This window comes from Pelmatolapia mariae, linkage group LG7, assembly GCF_036321145.2.
Source record: "Pelmatolapia mariae isolate MD_Pm_ZW linkage group LG7, Pm_UMD_F_2, whole genome shotgun sequence".
NCBI classification, from domain to species: domain Eukaryota; kingdom Metazoa; phylum Chordata; class Actinopteri; order Cichliformes; family Cichlidae; genus Pelmatolapia; species Pelmatolapia mariae.
In genome coordinates this window covers 28063452-28089230 of record NC_086233.1, presented here as the reverse complement: position 1 = coordinate 28089230, position 25779 = coordinate 28063452, and the positions used below count along the sequence as shown (strand labels likewise).

General features: G+C 37.4%; 2 protein-coding genes across 2 annotated transcripts in view; one reads left to right on the top strand and one right to left on the bottom strand.

Annotated features, from left to right (window-relative positions):
• Positions 1-17664, bottom strand: part of LOC134630938 (tyrosine-protein kinase JAK2-like) — a 40956-nt gene extending 23292 nt beyond the window's left edge. Inside the window, exons 1-2 of the mRNA XM_063478764.1 lie at positions 17264-17664; positions 4212-4483 (exon numbers count right to left, since the gene is read on the bottom strand). Of these exons, the coding sequence (XP_063334834.1) occupies positions 4212-4479 (268 nt within the window). The 5' untranslated portion in view covers positions 4480-4483; positions 17264-17664. The remainder of the gene's footprint in view (positions 1-4211; positions 4484-17263) is intronic.
• A 4565-nt stretch (positions 17665-22229) lies between these two features.
• LOC134631713 (zinc finger and BTB domain-containing protein 26-like) lies at positions 22230-24523 on the top strand. The gene is made up of 2 exons (XM_063480271.1): positions 22230-23177; positions 23537-24523. Exons 1-2 carry the CDS (start codon positions 22830-22832, stop codon positions 24521-24523), a joined length of 1335 nt encoding a protein of 444 aa, XP_063336341.1. The 5' UTR covers positions 22230-22829.
• The last annotated feature ends 1256 nt before the right edge of the window (positions 24524-25779 follow it).

Genomic DNA, 25779 nt, shown 5'->3' with positions numbered 1-25779 from the left:
CTCACACATGTGAAGCAACAGCGTGAGGACAGAAGCGCTGCCGAGGAGGAAATGGGCTCAACCACAACAAGGGAAGTAAAGTCAAAGTGCTAAGAAGGTTAATGTACAGACAACTCCTACCTTGTGATATGTATTACAATCAAAACAGTATAAAAAGTTCAAGATACACTGAAGACTAAGAGATTTGTACTGTATGTTAGATTTAATAACTTTGTATGCTTTTTTTTTAGAAACTGAACAATGAAGCAGAACATCCTTGCGTCATACTTTTTAACGTATTTCTACGTGAGGACTAAAAGGAAGAAATTGTACTAGGGATGACTGCAAAGAAGGAGGCCATAATTAACTTCAGTCTGGTAGCAAGTTGTCCTGCCCTAGCCATTTAAATTAACATTAATGATTCTCTAATAAATAATATCCTAGTAACAAATTACTCAACTTATTCAGCTAAATTCAAATGCAATTAACCAACAAAAGAAACTGTTTAAGAGACAGTCAGAAGGTAAAGTACAAGTTTAAGAATTGACAAAGAGGTGGAAATGAAAAATGAAATAAAGACTGAAAAATAGGGAACAGCTCATGGTAAAAAGACTTCATTCAACCGTTCCAGAAGGAAGGGTGCACATAGGGGAAAATAGACACACAGCGAAGCAACTTCCTGATCTGAGTTTTCTAGAAAGAGGAGATGACAAAGTGGCCTGACTATCTTAGTTCTGTTTTCACGACTAAAAACTGGCCTAAGCAATCTAATTCTGGTCTTACTTTAAAAGACAATTTAAGAAAATGTGCATCTAAACCTTGCAGAGCTTGAATGCCCCTTTATGACCTTTTCTTCATTGAGAGGATAAAACCAGCTCTTTAAAATATTTGTTGGAGAGGGCTGTACTGATTTAGTTTCACAAGAACATAAACAGTCAGTTGTGTGAACCATGTTGGGTTTTTAATGTGTTGTGCGTGGGAGGGTATTATTTGAGCATGTGTTTCAACTTGGCCATTATTCATAACCAGATTCTCTGCATATGAAAAGACAGAATTTGTAAACAAGACAAACGATTTTTGGTACCAAAAAGTTTCTGGTATTTGATCTGATTGTCCTCTAAATTCTAGAGAGCAATTATGTTTAAGGCGTTGGTTGTGTGCACTCATACAGCAGGGACGGAAATTATTTTGGAACATCTGAATAGTCAATTGAGCCTCACTCACACAACCCCACAGACTGGTCAGTTAGCCCTTAGTAACCCAGTGTCTTAGTGATCTGCAACATCTGCAAAACAGCTGAAATTCACATTTTTATTCGTGTGTCGTTAATGTTGGGGAATGTATTTTTTTTTCTTAGCGACTGATGGCTGCCAGGAGGTCACTCACCAGTCTTGAGGCCTGCGTAATTAGGGCTTAGGTTTTTTTTTTGGTTTTTTTTTAAAAAAGGTGTTAAGTACAAATTCTGACAGTTCAAGTAACAATTATCACATGTCTACCATAATTATGCACAATCATCTGACAGTAGTTTGGGAATGTAGACATCTTTAATTTAGAGTCAAATGATTTCTTGTCAGAATGGACTTAAAGTTACTGCATGAAGTTGCCCTCCCTAGGAAATTCTGTTCAAAATGCAGTCTGCAAACCATCAGCTATAATCTGACAATGATTCAGCATAGGGCTGGGCCATATTATACCGTTCACAATAATACCGGTACAACGTTAGGCAACGATAAGAAAATGAAATATCGCGATAGAATATGGGTAAAACGCGCATGCGCAGTGCCTTTGTTTTCATACGCACATGGCCGATTGTTGAATGAAACGGATGAACCAGAACTGGTTTGTAAAAATGGTGCAACTTCATTGATGTGGAACTGGTTTGGTGTTTGTCCGTCAGATACCCACCAAAGCACATTTTTTTGTAGAACATGCAAGCCGGCCGTCGTTATTACCGTATTTGTCGGACTAAGGTGCTCGTAAATCTGGGAGTAATCTGGGTCCTAAACTCAACGCCCGCTTCAGGTCCCAAAGTGAAACGAACACTGCAGCATCACTGAGAGTTAAAAACTGTCTAAATTCTTTCATCTTTAATAAAACGACCAGCATTGCTGCTTTACCAGGTGTAACTATGAAGTTTAACATCCAGGCATCCATGAAAACAGAATTTATTACATTTATCGGAGTTAGAAGTTAGCAGGAAGTTAGCTCGCTAGTTTTGCTAGTTACCTAAACATGATACAGCATGTTCTGACTGAGAGATTTCTGAAAAAATTCAAACGTACAGCTCTGCTATCACTTCCAACATAAATGAAGACAGAAAACTAAACAGCAGCGACGTTTGTAGGGTTACTGAAGTTGGGCTAGGTGGTATACAATGATGTGCTACGTGATCATTAGCGACACAGCTATGTTAGCATAACCTAAACAGTGAAGCTGCAGGATGAACGCTAACACTTTTCCCCTCAATAAAAGCTAACGTGAAGGTTCCTGATGGTTAGAGACAAATGCAATCGCATGGCAGTATGCTGTAAACGGACCAAACTTCAGTCAGGAGAACAACTGAGATAATCCATCCACAATACCAGGTTAGTCATTCATATACTGCAACAACATGGGAATAGAGTAGCTGTGATAGAATACAGCATTAATGAATCAATGGTACAGAAGTGGAGGAAGCAAGAAGAATGAGTTGAATAAAGTTTGACTTATCTGACTGCTTTGTTTCACTTAATGTGTCCTATAATCCCGTGCACCTTATGGTCCGAAAAATACGTATTTGACTTTTTTTATTTGGCACACTGCAGTTTAATGTAGCAAAGCACCTTTTTTTAACTTCAGTGGATATTATACATGGTTATGCTCAGGATATGTCAGCCCATTTCTACTGGAAATGCCTTTTGGTTAAACTTTCAGCAAGGAATTTACATTTGCACTGTTAAATTTTTATATGGCTTTAATGCACATAAAAAACAGCTGCTTGTTTAAGTGAAAATAAATGGATGGTGGTTTTTTTGCGCTAGTAAAGTTGTGGAGTTGTATTTTGTCTCGTATCAATTATATTGTCAGTTATATCGTTATCGCAAATTTTCAAATATATATCGTGATAAATATTTTTGGCCATATCGCCCTGCTCTAATTCAGCACATTATTGTTTTTTTTGTCTGGCAGTTTTTGTGTTGGTTTTTCTTGGGGGGGTTTCTTGCATTTACAAAGAATAAATGAAAGATTAAGAAAAAGGTATGGTATTTAATGTCTAAAACAAATGCACTGAAACAACAATCCAAAAAAAGTTAACAAACCAGATCATGGGCTCACATTGTTCTAGCAGGGCAGGGCAGTAGGCAAAGAGTTATCATCTCAAAGCAGAAGTAATTCCAATTTAGAGCAATTTTAACAAATCATATTCAAAGAGTGCATCAAGTTTTTTTTCCCAAAAACACCAACACAGCTAACTTATTCAACTGCCTTAAAACACCCTAAAATGGATAAAGGCTAAGAAAAACAATACAGTGGCTGCGAATACTAATATCCAACATCAACTCAGGTGCTGTACAATGCATCAGCCTGAATATAATGCATCCTGAAATAATGTAAATAACATCCATTATTCAGGTATAATGAATTCAGTGATACGATATATTTTGCTATCTTCTGCAAATGTGCTTTAAACAACAGGAATGTTGCACAATGTAAAACTAAAAGCAGTGCCTGCTGATTTAATGCTTCACCAAGTTTAGCTGAACAAAAAGGACCATTTTATTTTCATTGAAAGAGTTGTGCATTAGGGGAACTGTTGCAAACCATGAATGTGAAAGCAGTGCTGTTTTTATGGGACATTTCTAAGTGAAATTTGTTATCCAAAAATGTCTTGTTGCTTAAGAATGGGTCTTTCATTGCCAGAATATGTGGATACAGAAGAACCTTTAGATTTTATTACTATAAACGCTTAATTAAAAAATTCCTTAACTGTATTGTGACCTATTTAGAGTTCAAGTGGCTTCTGACAGAAAGAAATGTGTTATAAAGAAACCAGTCACCTTTTAAGAGGATTTCAGCGTGAATGTATGCATTGTTTGTAATGTACAGTTAACAGCTGTTGTTTTCTTTTAAAAAAAGGTTTTTGTTAAGCTGAGGTTAGAAAATGGCTCAACCAAAAAATGTCAGATGTGTAAATGAAACTATACACTGCATGTGTGGGCAAACACGTGAACTGAAACACAGTTGTGACTCACCACACGCTTTCGCTGCAGAGATGCAAAGTTCCTCTGCTACATACTCTCCAGGTGGAAACGTGAGGACACTTTCTGAATAACTTGCCCCCCCCTCTCCTCCCTCCTTCTTCTCGCAGTACTGGTAGACGCTCAGACAGGTGGCCTTATTGTCTTGCTTCGGTCCAGTGGCCAAGTCTAGATTTGGCGGGAGGCCGTTCTGATTTTCTGTGGTGGGCGGGTCCATGTTTGTCAGCAGAATACAAGCCATGTGCCGCTTAAAAAAAGACATGCACCTGTCAGGTGAAAAAGAAGAGATAAAATGAGAAAGGAACGACTTAGAGTGAAATAAATTGTTAAGGAGGCACTGCTGCAGAGAAGGATTTTTTTTTTGGGGGGGGGGGGGGGGGGGGTTGTGCTGGTTATTCAAGCTTTGCTTTGCAGCAATTGCTAATAAATACTACAACATGTACATTCAGTACATGTTGCATTGGATAGAAGCTAAGGATTTGAGGGGTTTTTTGGAGGGGGGGGTGTCTGCATATTAAAATTGTTTTGTTTTTGCATTTCATCAGTAATAGTTACAAGCAATAAAAACTAAAAATAGAACTTTGAAGTGTTATTGTCTGTAATAATATCCTGACCTCTGTTAACTTGACAACACTGAGCACTTCCGGCACCTGTACTGTATATGGATAAGAACTTTAGTTGCAAGTGAACTTATGAGTTAGTGGCAACACAGTTGCACAAAGATTTTTAGAGAGGAGAGATGCAAAATTGTGCAATAAAAACACTTTATGAATGAAGCAGCTTATGTAATACAACAACCTGAACGATCTTAATAAAAACAACACTGTCTCACTGTGCTTTATTTGAAAATATATCTATATACCAGTAATATCTGTAGTCAGCATTGTGTGGTGTAGCTCAACTAAAACGCCCTTTGCTTGCAGAGTTCTTGATTTAAGAAGAGCTCTTCTTTGTGTGCACAAACTAGAAAAGCTAGAGCTAAATGTGAATAGAGCTGCACGTTTAATTGTTGTGTATTAATTTTAACTTACATTAACTCTAAAATAATGATAGCTGCTTCGATCAGCAAGTGAAGCATCGCAACTACAAAACACTGGTACATGGAAGCCACAGGTATTTGGAATGACTCACTCAGAAATCTCTGATTTGTGTACATTTGTAACACCAGAACATTAGATAGACTGCAGACCAATTCAGTGCTAGGTAGTTTCAGCTACTCCCTTATTTCCCAAAGGGCTGGATCTGTATGTTTGATTTGGGACAGACTTTTAAGCCGGATGCCATTTCCCAAACAGCCCTCCAATTTACTGCATCCGGGTTGTACTGTGGACACAGATATAAGCTTGTGACCCACTGAGCCCAAGCACAGGGGGGTCACAATAATAAACCATTACACCATGAAGGCACTCCACTGATGAATTCAGTAGAAAGACTTATTCTTGTTTTATAGCAACATGTGTGTGCCTGTTTAGCATTTTCCTCTGGAGAGCCTTGTGTGTATTCTAATGTTCCAGAGGAACATTAGAATACACATTTAGGACTACTCTGATCAGTTCGCATTTTCAATGTGTGCTGGGGTAAACAGCATCAGATGAAGCTCGTAAGTGAAGAATGACCTCTATTGAAGTGCAGAGTGGTAAGTGTAGTTTCTTGACTTAAACGTTCAACCTCTCTCCTTGGAAATTACAGTCACCCCAACAAAAGAATAAAAACTCTACACCCTCAACTATATTTAATGCCAGCAGCAACAAAACAGTGTCAAACAAAGGTGTTATTACTGACTTACAAAAACAAAGAGGAAGTGCAACAATATTAAAACAAACATGACATAAAACACTGCACAAGTGCTGCGGAGAGATAACAAAAATGGATTTTATGAAAATTAATTAGAATGTCTTTCCCAACGTCGTGGGAAAGACACACTGATTAGGTGAAACGCTGTCATGTAACTTAAATAAGTCGGTCCTATTAAATCAGCTGAATCAGTGGTAACTTTTAAATGACTTCTGAAAACATTTTTATAGTTGAGCTTTCCCTTTTAGCAAAGCTTATTATCATTTCTTTTAACTTTTTTATCCAAACTATGATCCATTGTTTAGCTGTGTGTTTGAAAAATAGTGCAATACAAATAAAACTATGATAATATTTCTGGACAACCGTCAGTAGGTAGGCATTATTACTGACTGAGATAAGCCTTCCTGTTTCAGATAGGCGCTGACCCCTGTCTGGTCATGGATATCTGCCTGGTTACAGAGGTCTTTAGAGCTGCTTCCAATACACTGAGTACAAGTACTGGGTGTTCATTTGCTGCACAAACCTCAGCAGACAAGAGAATTGTGTGTTTTCACAATACTTGAGTAGCCATGCTTTCAAAATATTTTTGAAATTGTTGTTTAACGTTTAAATCTTTGGTGACCTAAATTCAGTTAATGGGTACTTCCTATTTTATTACTGGGTCAAAGTATCGTGCCAGCAGGGGTGTAAGCGGCTCTGGATTAAACCGATTACTCCAATTAATGATACAGATTCAATTTATCAAACAACTGAACAAGCGTTGTATACTAGTGGTACTCGTATTTTGGCCACTGCCCTTCAGCACATGCTTCACCATAGCCAGGGCTCGATCTAAGTCTTACTTTAAACGACAGTAATAGCTGGTAATAGTTTAAGCAGAATAAAACAATAATCAAGTCAAGCTAATTAAAACAATGGGAGCTGTAGGTATAAAGGTGATGACAAAAGAGAGACTCACAGTTCCAGGCAGAGCAGCTCACTAAATGCTGCAGTAATAATATTCTTCCAATTGTTTCAGGTCTCTATTGATGTTATTACAATTGTTCGATAGCTGGGGACTTTTCTACATGTTGTACAAGAACAGAGAAAAAAACAGCCCTGTTTACACACCCAAAGCGTTTATCATGCCACACACACACACACAGAGTTTTACCAGTTCCTTGCTGCGTCTTATCAGGGCCTTGGTATAAGTTGAGGTCAGAGCTATCAGCTCTCACACATTTTACTTTTTATGACTTTTTGGTTTCACTTCTGGTTACAACGCCAGTTCTTCACTCAGCCTGGACTGCTGGACTTCATTTAAAGTCAGGATTAAAGGTGCTTTTTGTACAATTAAAATAACCATCAGCAGTCGATCTTAAAATAAGCTGAATGTCTGTTGTACATTTCAAGGTTATGGTTCTGAGTTCCAGACTGTTGGCTGCAGTGCCAGCTGACCACAGAAAAAGTTATAAGGTGTGTGACTAAAGTCTATCGGGGCTGGAAGCTTGCCAGAGGCTATCGTGCAAATTTCCAGTGGACATTCCTATCTGCAGGTCCTTCGGTACAGACTGTTGTCCTGTCTGAGCAACTTTTCTTCAAACTAAAATATGCTTTCCACTGTGAACTCCGGATATCCACCCAGTTGCTCTCCAGGGGTGGTCCTCGTGATCTGAGCTGCTCTTTAAGTTTTCCTTTTACTGCAACCTCCTCCACGCTGCAATCCTTCTTTCGGTTTCATCTAATTGTAAATGTCTTTAAGTAGTTTATTCTCTTGTCTAAACCACTTATCTCATCCTTCCTTGGTCTCCTAACCTAAAGCTAACCTTTACTGTAACACCTAAGCCTAACCCTTTCTCCATTCTATCATTGTTCTTGTTCTGGCAACTTATTTTATTGAAACTTTTAACTAATGCTTATATATATTTCTATATTTTTATTAAACAAAACAGACTGTTTAATAGTTTGGGTTTTTTTGTTTTTGTTTTGGTCACAACTTCTCCAGGTTCACTCAAACACATCTCAGAATAGATTGTTTCATTCTACTGGACAGAGCCAGTAAAATCCAGCTTTAAAATGAATTCCTCCTTTATCTAAACTGTTTTATTTGTCTGCATTGCTCTTTAACAACTTTAACAAAACTCTAATTTTTGTGTATTTTTTTTTAAAAAAAAAAGCAGACTGTGTTGCATAGATCTCGTCTTAGTAGAAGCTGATAAAAGTTGAAGAATTAGTACTACAGTGGGTTTGTTTTTTTAATCTAAAATTACTGCAGTGCATTAAAAAGAGAGGACTGGCATATACAAGGACTGGCAGAGAAATTACAGAAATAGCATGTGCTGTTTTAGAAGTGGATTAGTAGTTACTGTACAACAGCTATACCATAAGTAAACTTGATATAATTACACTGCTTTAAATACTATACACAAATTGGAAATAGACTTACAAAAAAAGCATGCAGGCACAAAATTACTCCACGCAGAATGAACTCTATTAAATAACAATCTTAATAAATATAGTATCAAAACTTACTGACAACATACTGGAAGCTACAGGAAAACATGTTCTGGCTAAACAGCTGCAGAACGAAATATTGTAATATTTTTTAATAATTGACTAGTGACATTATCACAGCAAATACATCAAAGTTAAATTTTAAGTGAGAAAGAAAACCCTACAAAACTGAAAAGCAGATTGATGGCTGAAACATTAAGAAAAAGCTGCAATTGTGCCAGTTCACTTGAGGAAAACAACAGTAGGAAAGAATACGACTTCCAGCAGTAACTTAACACAGTTCTGACATCATAAAAGCAATTAGTTATGTGCAGACAGGACCACACGAGTGAAACTAAAACACAAAATCGCCAATTAAAACGGAGTTACAAAACCACTGGAGGCTAATTACAATGAGTCTAACACAGATGTCTTTCCGCTCTTCAACACAGTTCAGGTAGCAGGCTATAGCAAAGGAGACCTCAGCTCACCCTGTTTAGTCAACACAACTCAGAAGGAGGGGTGGTTTATAGACACAGAACATAAAACTTTAGTGGTTACCATTCACAGCTTTATAACAGAGTCATTCCCATTCATTAAGAATTTTTGACCATGACTTGGATGTACTAAAAGTTAAACTAAACCACTTCCTGCCAAAAAAAATCACGTGTGAGTGTGGATTCAAAGGGAGGCTCAGCAACACATTAAATTCAGTAAGAAACCACACTATGAGATGGTAGTCTTTGCAGTCTTGGTGAGATTGGAGTAGTGACACTTGAACCTGCACTCCACATTTCAGACATCTTCAAAGCACAGCTGCAGGCCAGGACAGCAGAGCTGTTGAACTTTGCCTGACCAATGTATCATTTTCTAACAGAAAGTTCTTGTCTTCGTTCTGTTTACTGTGGCACAAAATGTTGTCCATCCCTGCTCTAGGTGCTGCCAAAGCTTTCCACAATGGCTTAGAAATGTAATATAGCTTGGATAGGCTCCAGCCTCACTGCAATCCTAAATTCAATAAGCAAAAGAAAACAGATGGATGAAGGAAAAAAAGACAAAAAAAAGCTCTTTATTCGCTTTGCCAAAGCTGTTAGCTGCAATGGCTTACACTATCATTTACTGCAACACTTGAGAGACTCCTAGTATTCAGTATAACAACTTCTTTGCTAACTTTACTCATGAGGATTCACACGGGTCCAAAACATTATCAGCTAGCACCACACCCCAATTCAACTGAAAAACAAAAAAAACAACTCATAATAAAATATACAGCAAAAGGAGAATACAGAAGAAAAGAAAATCACAGTGGCCAGCTGGACTTCTCTCAATCGCCATCTTTCACTAGTTCTAGAAGAGAGTGTAAAAATGCCACTTTTATTTAGGAGCTTTGCAGACAAATACAAAAAACTGATGACTTTGATGAAAGGAAAACATCTGATGATTCCACAAACACCAATTAACCGGCACAACTATCTGGTTAAGCAAAAGTCCCTTCTTACCATTACCGATGCTATCTATAGAAACTAATCTGGCTTCACAATTAGAGGGTTGCATCCATGCTTGATGCACTGTTGGTGCTGTATGACACTCTGGAGTCACTATTGATGTCAAGCTATACAGAGGCTTGTTTGACCTGTGTAACAATCTTGACTATTTGGTCCTAGACCTGTATTTAATTTTTATTTCCAAGTCCTCAATCAGCTCTTTACATGTTTACTTATCAAGCTTCTTATCGTATTATATTTAAACTTCTACTCACTGACCCCATCTTTTGTGTTATCTTGACTGCTTGACTGTCTGGACTACTTAATTTTGTCATATTATATTTATGTTGCTGAGCTATTCCACTTTATCTAAGGTACTTTTTAATCGGTTGTGTTTAGTGTTTGGGCTCCTGCAGCACAGTGATTTCCCAACGTTTAAGATAAATAAACTATACCGTATGTTATTTTACCATAGTTATGTTCTGACAAGTCAACACACGCTCCTCTGTTAAAGTAACCTGCGCTGCTGTTATCTCTTAAAAGGTCACATGTAAAAATCCCCCTTTTGTCTTTTGACAAAATATCACAATATTTTAATGATTTTTTCCCCACAGAAGAAAGGAAAACTAATTAAAAGAAAACAACATCAGAATAGAGACCAACAGACTGCAACTGGAAAGGATTGGTTTCACTATGGGATTTAATATTAGTAACTGAGCAAACAGAGCCATAACAGAGTTGTGACTAAAGTTCATAAAAACACATTCAACCCACTTACCATATACTGACACAATGCTGTGTTTGTTTTAGCATGTTGACACTTCCCCAAAAACATGCACAAAACATAGAAATTGCACATACTCTGTGGAAAGGAAAATGTAAGTAAACACTTTTTTTCTACTGAAGTAGAGCAGTGCATGTTTACCTACATTACTTCTGTTGCTATGTATGTAGAAATACTCCAACTCAGTGAAGAGGAGGAATGAAAACCCATACTCAAGGCTCTGCTATATAAAACATTACTGCCCTTTCTTATACAATTAACAGCTTTAAAAAAAAACACTATTCCGATTGCATTACGAAGAAAACACCCAGAACACACAACAGCAAAAGCAAAGCAAGAGAAATAAGGAGTTGTTTCACAACTCCAACAACTGCAACACCATTTACTTATATGTTTGCAACAGTTTCTGAGTTACACACAAATGGTGATCAAGAGAGCAGACAAGACTGAAACACCTCCCGTGTCGGCTTCTCCTTCTGTTGAGAAGCTAATATTGCGCTTGCAGTAACACAACAAATTGTAAACTCAATTATTATTATTTACCCATCTTTTAGTAAAACTGTGAGAAGCTTCAAAGCTTCAAAAGAGCAAAAAAACCTAGTGTCACCACATATAATAACTGTATGCGGCAAAGACTCTCACATGGAGCTGAAATTATACTGGCAACATGTCCAGGGTGTATCCTCCATCTTGCCTGATGACAGCGGGAAAGCCTCAAGTCTCACCGTGACCCTGAGCTTGATGAGCCAAAGAAAAAAGATAGATGGAAGGTTGGATGTTGGAATCACTTATTCATCATTAGCAGCTGAGTCACTGTAATCAGTACAGCACGATTTTTGATAACTTGGGTTATGAGGCTTTAAAAGGGTCCAGAATGTCAAGAGTTATCACCCCACCCCAATTCTCTTGATTATAAGGAGAACCCCCCCCCCTCAAAAAAAACGAGCAAATAAGGAAAACAGCAGCAAAAAAAAAATCTGATTTCAGCAAGAGATTAGTCGACCTGCCGAATAGGAATAGTTGCCACACATACTGGAAGAGCTTTGCTCATGTCCATGATATTTCACCAGCTGTAGATGAGCGCTGTGACTCACTCAGTAAAAAAATGCTTCTTTGCTACAGTGGTATGTGCGAAATGCAGCTGCACAGCACCGCAAATATGAAGCCAAAACAAATGACTCTGGTGGGCAAGAAACATCTCACAGCTGTTGAAGGTTACGTAAATACTATTACCAGTACTGATGCTGTCTTACAGAATTTAGACATGATCCAATATCATCCAGCTTTTTCCGGTTCCAATACCTTGGCTGTGGTTATCTGGTGATACAGAGTATCAATAGGAGATCAGTGTCAAATTAGGAATATGTATTCCTCACTCACAGACAAGGAGCTGACAGTAAACAGGTGAAGAGAAATAATCGTGCCTGGCATAATAAAGGGTCACCAATAAGAGTTACACAAAAACCACGTCCTTCCGTGTTCTTAAATAAGATTTCTGACCAAACATGATGAGGATGAGGAGGGCTCACTGTATCAGGTCACTTTGACCAATGTTAAAAACTTTTGCGAGCATACAAGCAGAAGTGTGAAATACGTCCAAAATACGGTCCCTCAGCTATTCGCTTCTTCTGTGCTATGTTAGCTCTGCTGCTAGCTGTGGCAGGAATTCAGAGAAGTGGACTTAATGGACCAAGGATCTGCTCTTTTTCACCATTAGCTGATCAAATTATTGGCTGGGGACATACCCGAGAGAAACAGTTCTGGTATTAAGGGGAGAAGGCTGGACTGTATTGTTAGTGCATGATATGTAATTTGGAATCAGTGCAAACTACACAACAGGGACACAGTCTTTAAACTGTTTTAACGAAAATGCACTTTTTAAAAAAAAAAAATAAGGAAACAGAGTCAGTGACTTTAGAGTAGATGATCTATGTACCATGTTAGAAGTCTAGACTAATGTTATACATTAAGAAAGATTTTCAATCTAACAATAAGGATTCTATATAATTAATTTAACATTGATATCAGATCAGTACTCGATATTTCCAGAAAGCCCAAAGTCATGGTATTAATATTAAATCGAAAACTGGAAAAAGTCAAGATTGGCATTTCCCTACGTGATTAATATATAACTATATTTTATCAGAAAGTAACAGCTCTTTTACACAAGATTCTTGGATCAAGTAATAACCACATAAAACAACAACATCTAGTGACAATGACCACCTTCAGCACATTCTTTATGATGCTTCAGGTATAAGTATACATTATAGGTATAACCATGTGTAAGTTTAGTTCTTTACACTAGCTATTTCATATGCAAAGTACATACGTAGCAAAATGCTGTTTACCCCAGATCTGTTGCCAAGTAACATCATAAGCAACAGAAAAATGAAGGCGACACCCATAGTTTCCTATGTTGAAATGCATAAATTTAGAAGATTAAAAAGCATGTTTACAGGCTGGTACAAACCGATTTGAGTTCCCTGCTTTCACAACAACTCAAAAGAGGGTAAAGAGGTAGTCTTTAATAACTCATCCACCTTGATGCTTGGTGGTGTGCCTCACATTTTCTAACTGGAGTCAATGAACTGGACCTCTTCACTGTATCTATGTTACTCTATGCCCTTTGGGTCATTTTAATGGATCATTTAACAAATATAAGGGCTCACTGAGTTACGCAGCCAAGCCAATAAGCTTGTGAGTTTTGTTAGACTGCTATTACTCTGCTACTAAACAGTAATAAGCTGACGTGTATGCCAAATATGACTTCCTGCACCAAATGTTAACATAAAGACTTCAACTCTGAAAGTTGAAAACAAGTGGGTGACATCGCAGTGACTACATCCATCTTTTATACCATCTATGGTTAATTAATTCAGCAAATAGAGAGAAAGAGACAGAGGTAAGCTGGAACTTTACCCAATGTGATTTTTTGGCTAAAAATACACCAGTGCTGTTTCCTGCGAATGGTCAGTGATGGTCAATCAACCAAAATATAAAGAATGCAGTGGTGAGTAAGAGAGTTGCAATGACACGCAGATAAGAGGTGACAAGCAAATCATCGAGTACATTATTTAAAAACAACAACACACAGCAAGTTACTAACTGTGAAGCATGCTGGCACAGACTTTCAGTCACAAGTGAAGAAGGCTGTTAAGCTGTCTGAAAATAATAAAGTTCAGGGTCAGAATTAAATGAGCAATTTCACATTTGCATTGCACACTAAACCCTACAACAACGGGGTGTTTTTCTTCCTTGGACCCTGCTCTAATCTAGCCACAAGTCTCTCTGTGATGTGATGGTTCCTAAAATGGTCATAAACATTATTTAAAGAAAGTTGTGATATGAAACAACAAGAAGCTCTCATCGTGCTGTTCCGTTTTAAACTACTCAACTAATTTTTCTCCACTGCAACAGCTGACAGTGCGGTTCTTTGTACATGACCTGGATAAAACTTGCACACACTGATGCAAGAATAATGTACTTTCCCCATAACATGCCTGTGTCACTGATGTTGTCCTTCCAGTAAATAAAACTATTTATTTGTCTTTGAAAACTGTACCAGCACTGCCTACATACACAACTGAAACATTACCAGGGCTATTAGTGGTTGTTTTACAACTAAAATAAGACAGCAGTGGTAAACTGTATATATGTCAGATCTAAACCTAACATAGTTATACTACTTCAGTATATCCTTGTTGTGATAAATGTTGACCTTAACCTGTCTTTACTCTATCACCAGCACTTTCCTTCAAATGGTATACAGTCAGAATAAGAATTCTTTTTAGTATTATTGATGACAGATGATTCAAACATTTCAAAAATTATAAAGCTTGAACTGGAAACTGACTGCTCTCAAGAGTACAGGCTTGCAAAATTAATCATCAGTACTATAAAGAATCCATTCAAATCATGAATCTAGCAAGCTTTGTAATGTAAAAGGTTTGTAATAAACCCTACCCCCATGAAGACTCAAAGTTGGGGTTTTTGTCAAAGATTCTTGAGAGCGCTGTTGATTAAAGGGATGAGGGAATCCCCTTTTATTACATCTTACCAAAACGGTCTAATACTGTGCAACCGACCTTATCACTGGAGTTTATTCATACTTGGGCTCATTTTTCAACGACATAAAGAAGATCATTCTCCTGTTCAACTGGTCTGTATCCTTTTCAATTGGAGCAACAAATATTTCCAGTTATCAAAGTATTCCCGTTTACTGATAAAAATCAGAGTAAGCTGTTACAAATACCTTTTCAAGGAGGATACGAATTTAGATTAAGATAATTGTTGATTTATTTTTTGTACATTGCATTTATATGTGTTGAATGCTGCGAGCTCTTGCAAGCATTAAATAAAGCAACCTGTTCTTAGTGGTTTTCACTAAAAGGTTTCCCAGGAGCCTCTCCTTGGTGATGTAAAAGCAGTATATGATTACTGCCTAAAAACCTTCAGCAAATAAAATCTGTTACAATATGGAAGGAGCTGCCAGACATTTTCACTAAAGTGCCGATTAAAAAGAAGCAGGGGAGCCTTTGGAAGAGGGCAGTAAGCAGCTGGACAAATCTCCATTGTTTGAGTCTTTAGAGTAGTTAGACATGCTATTCACACCAATTTAAAGTGAGTTCTGTACTGGGGTGCCAGGAATATGTCATGCAATACAATTCAGCCGTTTCCAACATGACAATGAGTTCAGTCTACAGGCCTCTGTAATAATTAGGCTTATCACAGACAGTCTGTAATGAGGAACTGTACGACACAATAATGTAATGCTTAAATCGGTTTAGAGACTGTGTCCCTGTTGTGTAGTTTGCACTCAAGATAGACGTATCTTGAGCTATGTATTTATAGCTTAAATACATTTTATAGCTTATGTATTTAAGCTATAACTCCAGTAACAGGGAGGTTACTGGAGTTAACTAAGAATAAACTAAAATACAAAACTAAATGAGCAAGACTAACTGAAATAAAGACAAGAATAATGAGAAAAATGGGAAGTAATAACATCACAACACACTTGATGAGACATGCATTTGTGTCCTGGTGAGACTTGGGATGTCTATTCTATATGATCATCAATCAAGTGCCATTAAAAATTGCATTATTCTTAAGTTCTAAAATACATGCTCCTAATGAATAGTCTCTATATCCTAATAATGGCAAAAATAAATAAATAAATAAATAAAACTAAGAAAGAAAGTAATAAAAACTAAACTAAAACTACACGCTTGTAGACCATAAAGACGAAACTGAAATATGCTAAATGCTCATTGGGTGCTAACTGAAAAAAAGCTAATTCCTAAGATAAAGCTCAGAGGTAAGAAGGAAAAACAAGTAAGAGTATAGAAAACTCTAATAATTCTAGGATGCAACTCCCCAGTGAATTAGTTCCTGAACACCCAAAGTTTAACAAAATAGAGAAATCATACTATACATGTTTGTATGCTCCCTATCTCCTCCTAGACAAGTGAACCAATCTTGATGAGACATTGTGAGTGCCAACATGTATATGGCATATACAAACATTTTATACAATTCCACAAATTCAACAATCGAATATGTTTGCACAGTTCAGTTTAATAGACAATTTGACTGTTCACCGAATGGAATGTCATAGTACAGAATGGAATGTCATAGCATAGAAAGGAATTTCATAGTATATAATGGAATGACATAGTATAGAAAGGAATGTCATATTGAAGGAACGTTATAGTAAGGTGTGGAATGTCGTGGTATAGAATGGAATGTCATAGTAAAGATTGGAATGTCGTAGTATAGAACGGAATTTCATAGTATAGAATGAAATGTCATAGTACAGAAAGGAATGTCATATTGAAGGAACATTATAGTAAGGTGTGAAATGTCGTGGTATAGAATGGAATGTCATAGTACAGAATGGAATGCCAGATTAAAATGCCATGTCCCAGTATATAATGTATTATAGTATATAATCTGGTAATAAAGGGTTAAACTAGTTATAAATAAATGTAAACTGTTTACATCGCTCAGTTGACATCGCTTTATTCATGTCAACAAACATGCAAAGGTCTGCAAAGGGGGTCTTCATGAAGGTCAGCTTTTTCCTGAAGGTCTGTAAAAGTGCTACCTCTTCAGGGTTTCAAAACTGGAATTACTGGTTGATAACGGACTGCTGATGGCAGATGGGCACAAAATCCTGATCTAAATCAATGATCATTATTCTTTCTCTTTAGACGGGCATGTTTGATAAACTGAGAGTAGACTGCAGTGAAAATCTAACTAAATGGATTTTCTTAGTAAGTTTCTTGTGTGCAGCCGTTTCTATATTTACCACGTAAACACAAGTATGGCAGGCACATGCTCAGCGAAAACTTTCTGTAAAAAAGCAAAGTTTAGCAAGTCTGACTGCCACACACCAACTGATGTAGCCCAGCTCGACTAGCTAAGTTACTGCGCTAACCATAAGCACGATTAAATTCATAGCAACAATGACTCCTCTCAGCATCACCCGCACACACGCTCGCACTTACTCTCCTTTCTTTACGTTACGGCTGCTTCAGCTTCCCTTCCGTCCGCTCGGGTCTGCGGGTCGGCGTGTAGTCCAGCGCTGGGTCAACTTCGCGCTACAGCTAAGCTACGACGGCTCCTGAAGGTTCACCATAACTGTCAATAAAAGTACCCGCTGCTTCGTTATTTTCTCCCTCACACGCCATCCTGTTGGTCTTTACATATTTCCCTGCGATTGCTTCGTTTTACTCTCCACACTAACTACACTGTAGGTCAGCTCTCCGTATTTTCTTTTTTTAACCCGACATGTTTGCTTTAAGGTCAAATAGAGCACGGACTGAAACCTCCACTGTACAAACCTCCTGTTATGAGCGGACACACTGATGCAGCGGCAGATTATGGAGGTTTGAGGGCGGAGCAGAATGCCCCTTTTTTCTGTTTAAGCTCGCTTCTGTCTCTCTGACCTCGCCCGTGACTTAGCTTCTTCCGCGTTTGACGTAGAAAAAAAATAAAAACGACGTCGATATATCAGCCATCAGCTACAGTGTTTACTTTTGGATGCGTGATTAATTACGGTTTTTTTGGCCCCTTTACAGGTCTACTTCGCTTCAGTTCATATGAAAATACTGTGGGCTACTTTTCCTTGAACACATTTTTATAGCTTTGACCTTTTTTAAGGTCATGAGCCTAAAAATCCCTCCCAGCCACGATATTAAAATGCTTTTTGCTCATTTAATCAATATAGATCGATGGTGCTGTAGCTGGCACAGTAAAATAAACGGCATTCTCCATATTGAGCGCCACTCTGGTCAGGTATGGAGGACCAAAGCGTCAAAATAATAATTAAAAAAAATTGAGAAAATTTATAAATGCCCTTGCTGGATGAGCCTAATATCCAGTTAAATCAAACAACTATAGAAAATATGTATCTGTATATTTGTAATTATTTTTTTGTTTATTCCCATTTAGGCTTTTGTATGCATTCATTTATCAACATCAGAATCAGCATACTTTATTAATCCCTAAGGAAATTATGTGGGGGACAGTTGCTCCAGTACAGTAACAGACTAGACTATTTAACAATACAATATGTTACAGATTTACAGATATAAGAAATAGCACAATATATACAATACAATAGGTATACAATAGATAACCTATGATTAGCTTTTCTCCTGTTTTGTGATTGATATGCAAGATTATTATCACTAACTAAAATTAACCAACAATTAAAGCTAGGTTTGAAAAACATTTTAGTTAACTGCAATAAAAAATAAAATAAAAAAACAGACTTTTAAAAAGAATTAAAACCATCTGAAACGATTTTGTGATCCTGGAAAAACTAACTAAAATAAAATAAAAATATAGTTTAAAAAAAACTTAGTGTTAGTATCTGTTCATTTGGTTGGTTTGGCCAATTTTATCACAACCTGCCTGATGAGGCATTGATGGATATGTTCATTGAGACTACACTATGGTGTACCCATTTTTTTTTTTACCATGCAGTCTACATCTTACCAAATGATGCATGGTCTTAATGCTTTATTACAGTGGTTCTCAAACATTTCACAATGAGTACCACCTCATAAAATATATGGCTCTTAAAGTACCACCCTTATGACCAACATTAGAGTATAGTAGTATAGGCCTATTTAACACCACATACAGTTTACATGAGACAATTTTATTTCTTATATGAATGTTATTTATTTTAACTGTCATAAACAGGATGTTACAAGTGATAATAATAACAACTGTACTGCATTAAAACATTCACCGGTCTTTAATCCGGTCTTTAAATGATTACTTATGAACCCTGCTTCTGGGTCCAAACTACTCTGCGTTTATCAAGGCTGTTGTGTTTTTAACATGTTTTAATGCTTTGTATCTTCTTCTATTTAATCTGAACAAGACCCTAAAAACAGTCGGTGATCACTGTCAGCCTCTCTCGGTTTTCATTACCACTGTTTATTTTAAAGCTCAGTTTTTAAAACCTTATGATGTAACTACAGCTCAGCCCATGCAGCAGTATATTAATGACTGTGTTGCTAGCCACCACATAGCACATCATTATATACCAGCTAGCCCAATTTCAGTAACCCTACAAACGTCACTGCTGTTTAGTTTCCTGTCTTCATTTATGTCGGAAGTGATAGCAGAGCAGTACATTTAAAATTTTCAGAAATCCCTCAAACAGAACATGGTATATTATTTAATCTTAAAAATTTTGGGGGAGTCCTCCCGCGTACCATTAGAGGGAGCCCACGTACCACCAGCGGTACACATACCACAGTTTGAGAACCACTGCTTTATTAGATTTTATTATTACTGCAAATTTTGCTAAATTTTATTCAGTATACTGGGGACAGTGACATAAGAGAGAGACTTCAGCTACAAAAGTTCAAATAGTCACATTATTTTTTTAGCTAAATGACACATTGTTTTCTAATCCATGTCTAATTCACCTTTTCTTCCTGTCACTTGTGCTGCTGTAACAAGTTAATTTCCCCAGTGTGAGATTAAATAAAGTCTATGTCTATGTCTAAATCAACATGGTTACATAAATAAACGTGCAAGGAAATATTTCTCTACACCACAAAGTTGACTGAAATAACCACGGGATGAGTGGTGACTGTTACGGGTTCGAAATTGAGGACGAGAGTAAAACAATGATAGTCCAGAAGAGGTCGGTCAAACAATTGATTTTAATGAATGCACGCAGCGTGGAGAGGTGTAAACTGCAAAACATCAGTTGTACATCTCTGCCCAAAATACACTCTAGATTGCTTTTATAACATCAGGGTATTGTAACGCCCCTTCTTGCGTTTACAAGCACATAATTTGCATGTACAGAACATCCATGTATTTTAAGAATTAAATGCAAACACAGAAGTTCCTCCTTGTGGCATACTCTTCCGAATATGGTGATGACCTAAGGCCTTTGAGGTCACCATGGCCTGGACATCCTTCTGTCACCTGTAACTCGGCAAACTCAAATACCACAAGAAGCTGAATACATTCAGGCCTTTGCTCAGCTACCATTTTACTGTAACAATATACTCAGCATATGAGTTATGATACATATATTTAACTCAATCATTTTAAAGTAGTTATAACTGCACCTGTAATAAACATGTTAATATTTGATTATGATAACCCCTATAATATAAATTATAACATAATGCCAGCAGCTTCAATAAACACTTTGATGAAATGATAATTAATGCAATGATAAGATGATGGTTATGTAAAATAATCCCTGTAATTCCACATGACCTAAAAACCACAGGCGACAGGAATTTTGGGAAGATTTGGTCAAACAGAAAGCAATAACCTTGTTGCGTCTCACTTTTTGGCCTATTTGCAACAGGGAAACATATGTATATGTAAAATTCAAATTCTACCTGATTGAACAAAATGTTCTGTGATAAATGGTTGATATTACAAAGACATTCTGTTACCAAAAACAGAGATCTCTCTCCAAGATTCTGTTTTGGATTAAATCCTTTCTTTTTCTCATCTCCTTTGGAACACTTTAAAAGTTCAAAAATATTATCCTCTGGCACAAATCGGAACAGTGTAGCTCTTTAGACCTGACCCTGCCACTGATGATCCTCACATGCTTTTTCTTTGAGTTAATTCAATAAATGCACATTTTGTGTGCAGCCCCAAAGCCGTGCCTTGAGGTGGTTCGCATAGAAAAAACATCTTCAATCTATTTGCGCCATATGACCACTGGAATGCAAAACTCTGTCCACACATTATTAAAAGAAGTCAAATGCATTTCACAGCTGACCACACAATTTATCTATATTTTTCAAGATATATAGAGATACATTTTGTGCTAAAAAAAAAAAAAAAAAATAGAAGAATGTGTTCAAAATGAACTTGCAAAACAAGCAAGACAAACAAGACAATCTTCATATTTGGTCTTCAAGCTTGTGCATCATTCAAACAGATAACATGATAGAACATGTTCATGTACTATGACTGTAAAAGCTCTTCATTTATATAAGTGAAGTTTTCTGCCTTAAAGGGTTTCTATTGTGCTAATTCTCAGGTTAATCTCTGCTCAAAGTTTATCTTACACTGTTTGAAACAAGGTGTTTTAGCACCTTTTACTTTAAGACAGATTTTCTTCTAATTGCCTAACCCAGGCAAAAAGAAGGTTTGAATACACTAAAAAAAACATTTTTAAATCTGACTTTACGTAAATTAATTACATGTTAATTTTCCATGTAATTTTGTAATATAAATACAATTTAAAATGTAAAATTTAATGGAATTTGATCAAATGAAATTGATTAAAACTTGATTAGAATGCATTCAGTTTATACCAACCATATTTCCCTTTATGATTGATTATTGAAATACATAAACCCTTGATAGTGTGTATTTCAGTTGCAGTTTACTCTAAATCATTGCTTCATGTTTTTCGATGGCAAAGAATAGTTCTTTGAAGTGCAAAAGGTGGGAGGGTCTGCCGTGCACAAGGCCAGAGCTCTACATTTGAGGTGACCAAACTGAGAAAATATTACAGAAAATAAGAAAAGCATGATAAGTCTGCTGCACATTACAATTTGCCACATGAAAATGAGTCCACCTGTTCACTTTGCTTCAAGGCTGCAAGTGGTGGGAGAGTGAATACCATTGAATACCAACACAGCCCATTAAAACTGTTTTGTTTTTTGTTTTTTTAAGTAAACCAAATGTGTTTAATTTCAAGGTCCCAACCATGTAAAGCTTTTACCTATAGGTATGCACACTGAGAAGCCAAGGAGGACATGAACGAAGTGTGTTTTGTTTTGAGCATCATTGCAGAACAACAAATTCTTCATATATATATCTATATAGAGATATATATACACACATATATGTATATATATATATATATATATATATATATAGACACACACACACACACACACAAACACACACATATATATATATATATATATACATATATATATATATATAAAACAAGCTGAACTAAAAGCACTGAAGGGGTTAATTACTTCATGCCCTCTTGCACGCAGGCACCCACACACACACTGCTGCCACGAGCCTCCTCAGCAAAGAGCCACTGCAAGTCAGGATGCCTGTTTCTCCACCGAAATAAATCCTTCCGCATCTGCAGAGCGTTAATTAAACCTAAGGAACGCCAGAACCCGTAAGGAGATCAGGTGAATAGAGAGGCCAGTGTTTCCTCAATGTTATTTGGGGTTCCCATCCAAGCAAAGGAACCGTTTGCTTGGATGGGACCGTTTGCTTCCTCACCCAGGAACCGTTACCACGGCATGAGGCTGCAGTACAAGGTGGGGCTGGATCGCTAGATATTGATTTGACTGATTATGACACGTTTGAATTTGCCAGTAAATCATGTTATTTAGGGCGAATGTTATGCTATCTCCAACAATGCCAAAACTTTTACAGTGTTTAAATTTCACACGTGCTGTATACTCACTCCTACGCAGGGCCCAAAACCTATTTGAAAAATGAAAATGAAAACATGGTTGTTATCCACATTTTGAAGCCTTCTTATAAACATGAAAAATTAAGGTAATCTATGCAGCTCACACTTGCATCCATATGATAACAGAACTATGCTCTTATTATAGGCAGACCATCATGCCAGGCTGCTCTGAGACTCTGCAGTTTAGTTTGCCCAACCACGGGGACTCCATCCTCAGCAAAATGAATGATCTGAGAGAAGAACATCGCTTTTGTGACATCACGCTCATCTTGGGCAGGCCACAGGACTCTACTGTCCATCCTCTCCAGTTCCAAGGTCACAGAGTGGTGCTTGCAGCATCCTCAGACTTCCTGCGTGATCAGTTCCTGCTTCACAAAGGCCGATCAGAGCTGAGTGTGGCTGTTGTTTCCAACGTGAAGGTTGCCAAGACACTACTCCTGTCCTGCTACACAGGGTTCCTAGAGGTGCAAGATCTAGTGTTTCTGTAATCACAGAGCTGAATATGGCCATATATCAAAAGTCTTTTGAGCTGAGGTGTTTGTTTTACTGTATAATCACTCATTTCTATACTATAATGAAAGGTTCTGGATATAGTTTTATAATAGGATCCATATTTAAAGTGAACAAGAGGAATATTATTTTAAGGGTGAACCTATTGTACTAATTTTCCGATCTATATTTTTATTCTTACATTCTATTATAGTAGCTCTGCATGACTCACGGTCTCAGAAGCTCACAAAGAAGTATAATAAGTCCCCTTTTTCTTACGGTTGGTGCTGTTTCTTTAATATTCATTATTGCTTCATCCATTTCTGGTATGCAGGTCCCTCAGAGAGAACTGGTGAGCTACTTGACTGCAGCCAGTGTACTCCAGATGAGCCAGGTGGTGGAGAAGTGTGTCCAAGCTATTTCACAGTACCTCAGTCCCACCACGCCTTTCTCGAATCTGACTAGACTGTCAGAGGAGAAGGAAACCCAGCAGCTCAGCAGCAGGTGGCTTGGTTCCAGCTTTGATAATCAGAAGGAAAGGGATGCAGCCCTGCCCGACGCTATCATCCACAAAACAAATAGCAAGGAAGTTGGAACAGTCGTGGTAAACCCCAGGTTGACAGCCGGCCAAGAAGCCAAGGTGGATACTATAGGACTGAGAGAGCTCAGAGAAGCTAAAATCGACTTATCTCAAGATGCAGCATGTTGTCTTGACATGCTGAGGTCGGGCAAAGGAGGAGATGCTCTGCCATGTTACACAAGCAACCCATTATCTCATGTTCCTCACACTGCAGGTAATCCGCACCCTTCTGCAGTTTTACATGACCTAATTTCCTCCACAGCCACCATGATCAGTTCTGCAGCTGACACAGAACTGGTAAATAGTTCCAAAAACCAACACGAACAAGATGTTAAAGATTCACCAGAAGAAGAAAAGAAGTACATGCCACAGGCAAATCAACTGCAACAAAGTGGAAAGCTAAGGAACTCTAGTCACTTTTGCCACCCTAAAACACCTCTGTCCAAGATTCATTTTACTGCAGATAACTCGGATACAGTAGTGTTCCAAAAGCCATACCTATGCAGAAAGTGTGACAAAGTCTTTCAGCACTTTGAGAGCTATGTGGGCCACCTGAAGGAACACAGACAGTATTTCTGTTTGGTCTGTGGAAAAGTCTTTTCTCAGAAGAATAATCTGACTCACATAGGTATCCACACTGGTTTTAAGCCTTTCAGATGCCCTCTGTGCCACATGACATTTACCCAGAAGGCCATGCTGCAACACCACTTCAATCTCCATACATGGGAGAAAGCCCCTTGAGTATACATTGTTGTGCTTGTAGCACAACAATGCCAGGCCTCTGGTGCCACCTAAGGGAGAGTTATGGTAACAGTTATCTGCAAAATGTGAGTTTGCCATTAAAATAGAAGATTTAGCATAGTTATTTAATTATTGCTCTTGGTGTTCCTTTATCATTACGACCTGGAGGTTCAAAAATTAAATGAAGAAATACATACATCACAATAGAAAATGTTGTTAAATGCGCAAAAATACAACTGAAACTAATTGCATGGTTGCACAAATTATAATTACTTGTATTTTTCATTGTTATTGTTATTTTTTTTTTTTTTATCTCTGTCAATTATTATTATCTTCCCTCCTCATTTACAACCCCAATTCCAAAAAAGTTGGGATGCTGTGGAAAATGCAACCAAAAGCAGAATGCAATTATTTAAAAAAAACAACAAACAAACAGTTTTTTTGTTTGTAGAAACACATATCAGCAATGTTTAAACTGAGACATTATACTGTTTCATTAGCTCATTTTGAATTTGATGGTAATACATCTCAAAAGATGAAAAAAAAACAACAACAGTTGGAAGAACATTTTGCAGCTAATTGGGTGAATTGGCAGTAGCTCTATAACATGATTGGGCATAAGAAAAAAATGCAGAAACACTAAGTTTGTCAAAATTAAGATGGCCAGAGGTTCGCCAGTCTGCCAAAAAAAAAAAAAACCCTGTGTTTTCAGTTGTGGAACTATTTTCAAACAATGTTTCCTAATGAAAAGTTGTGAAGACTGTGAATACCATATCCTCGGCTACGCATAATATTATGAATCTGGAGAAATCTCTGTACACGAAGGACAAAACTGAATTTTAAAACCTGATGCCAGTCATCTTTGGGCCCTCAGCTGGAACTGCATTAAAAACATTCATGATTCAGTCTAAAATCGCTGCATGGACTCAGGAACACCTCCAGTTCAGCGTATCATCCACAAATCCGAGTCAAAGTGACAGAAACGCAATCATCTTCTCTTGGTGGATTAGACTGAAGTGAAGGAAAAGTGTTCTGTGGTCAGATGGCTAGAAATGTAAAATTCTTGCTGGAAAACATAAACACCATGTCCCAGACTAAAGAGGTAAGGGACAATCCAGCTTACTATCAGCGTTCAGTTCAAAAGCCTGCATCTCTGATGGTACTGGAACTTGCAGCTTGCACATGTGGAAAAACACCATCAGTGCTTAAAGGTATATACTGTTTAAAGAGCTTGGCTTTATAGTAGAAGAATTCAA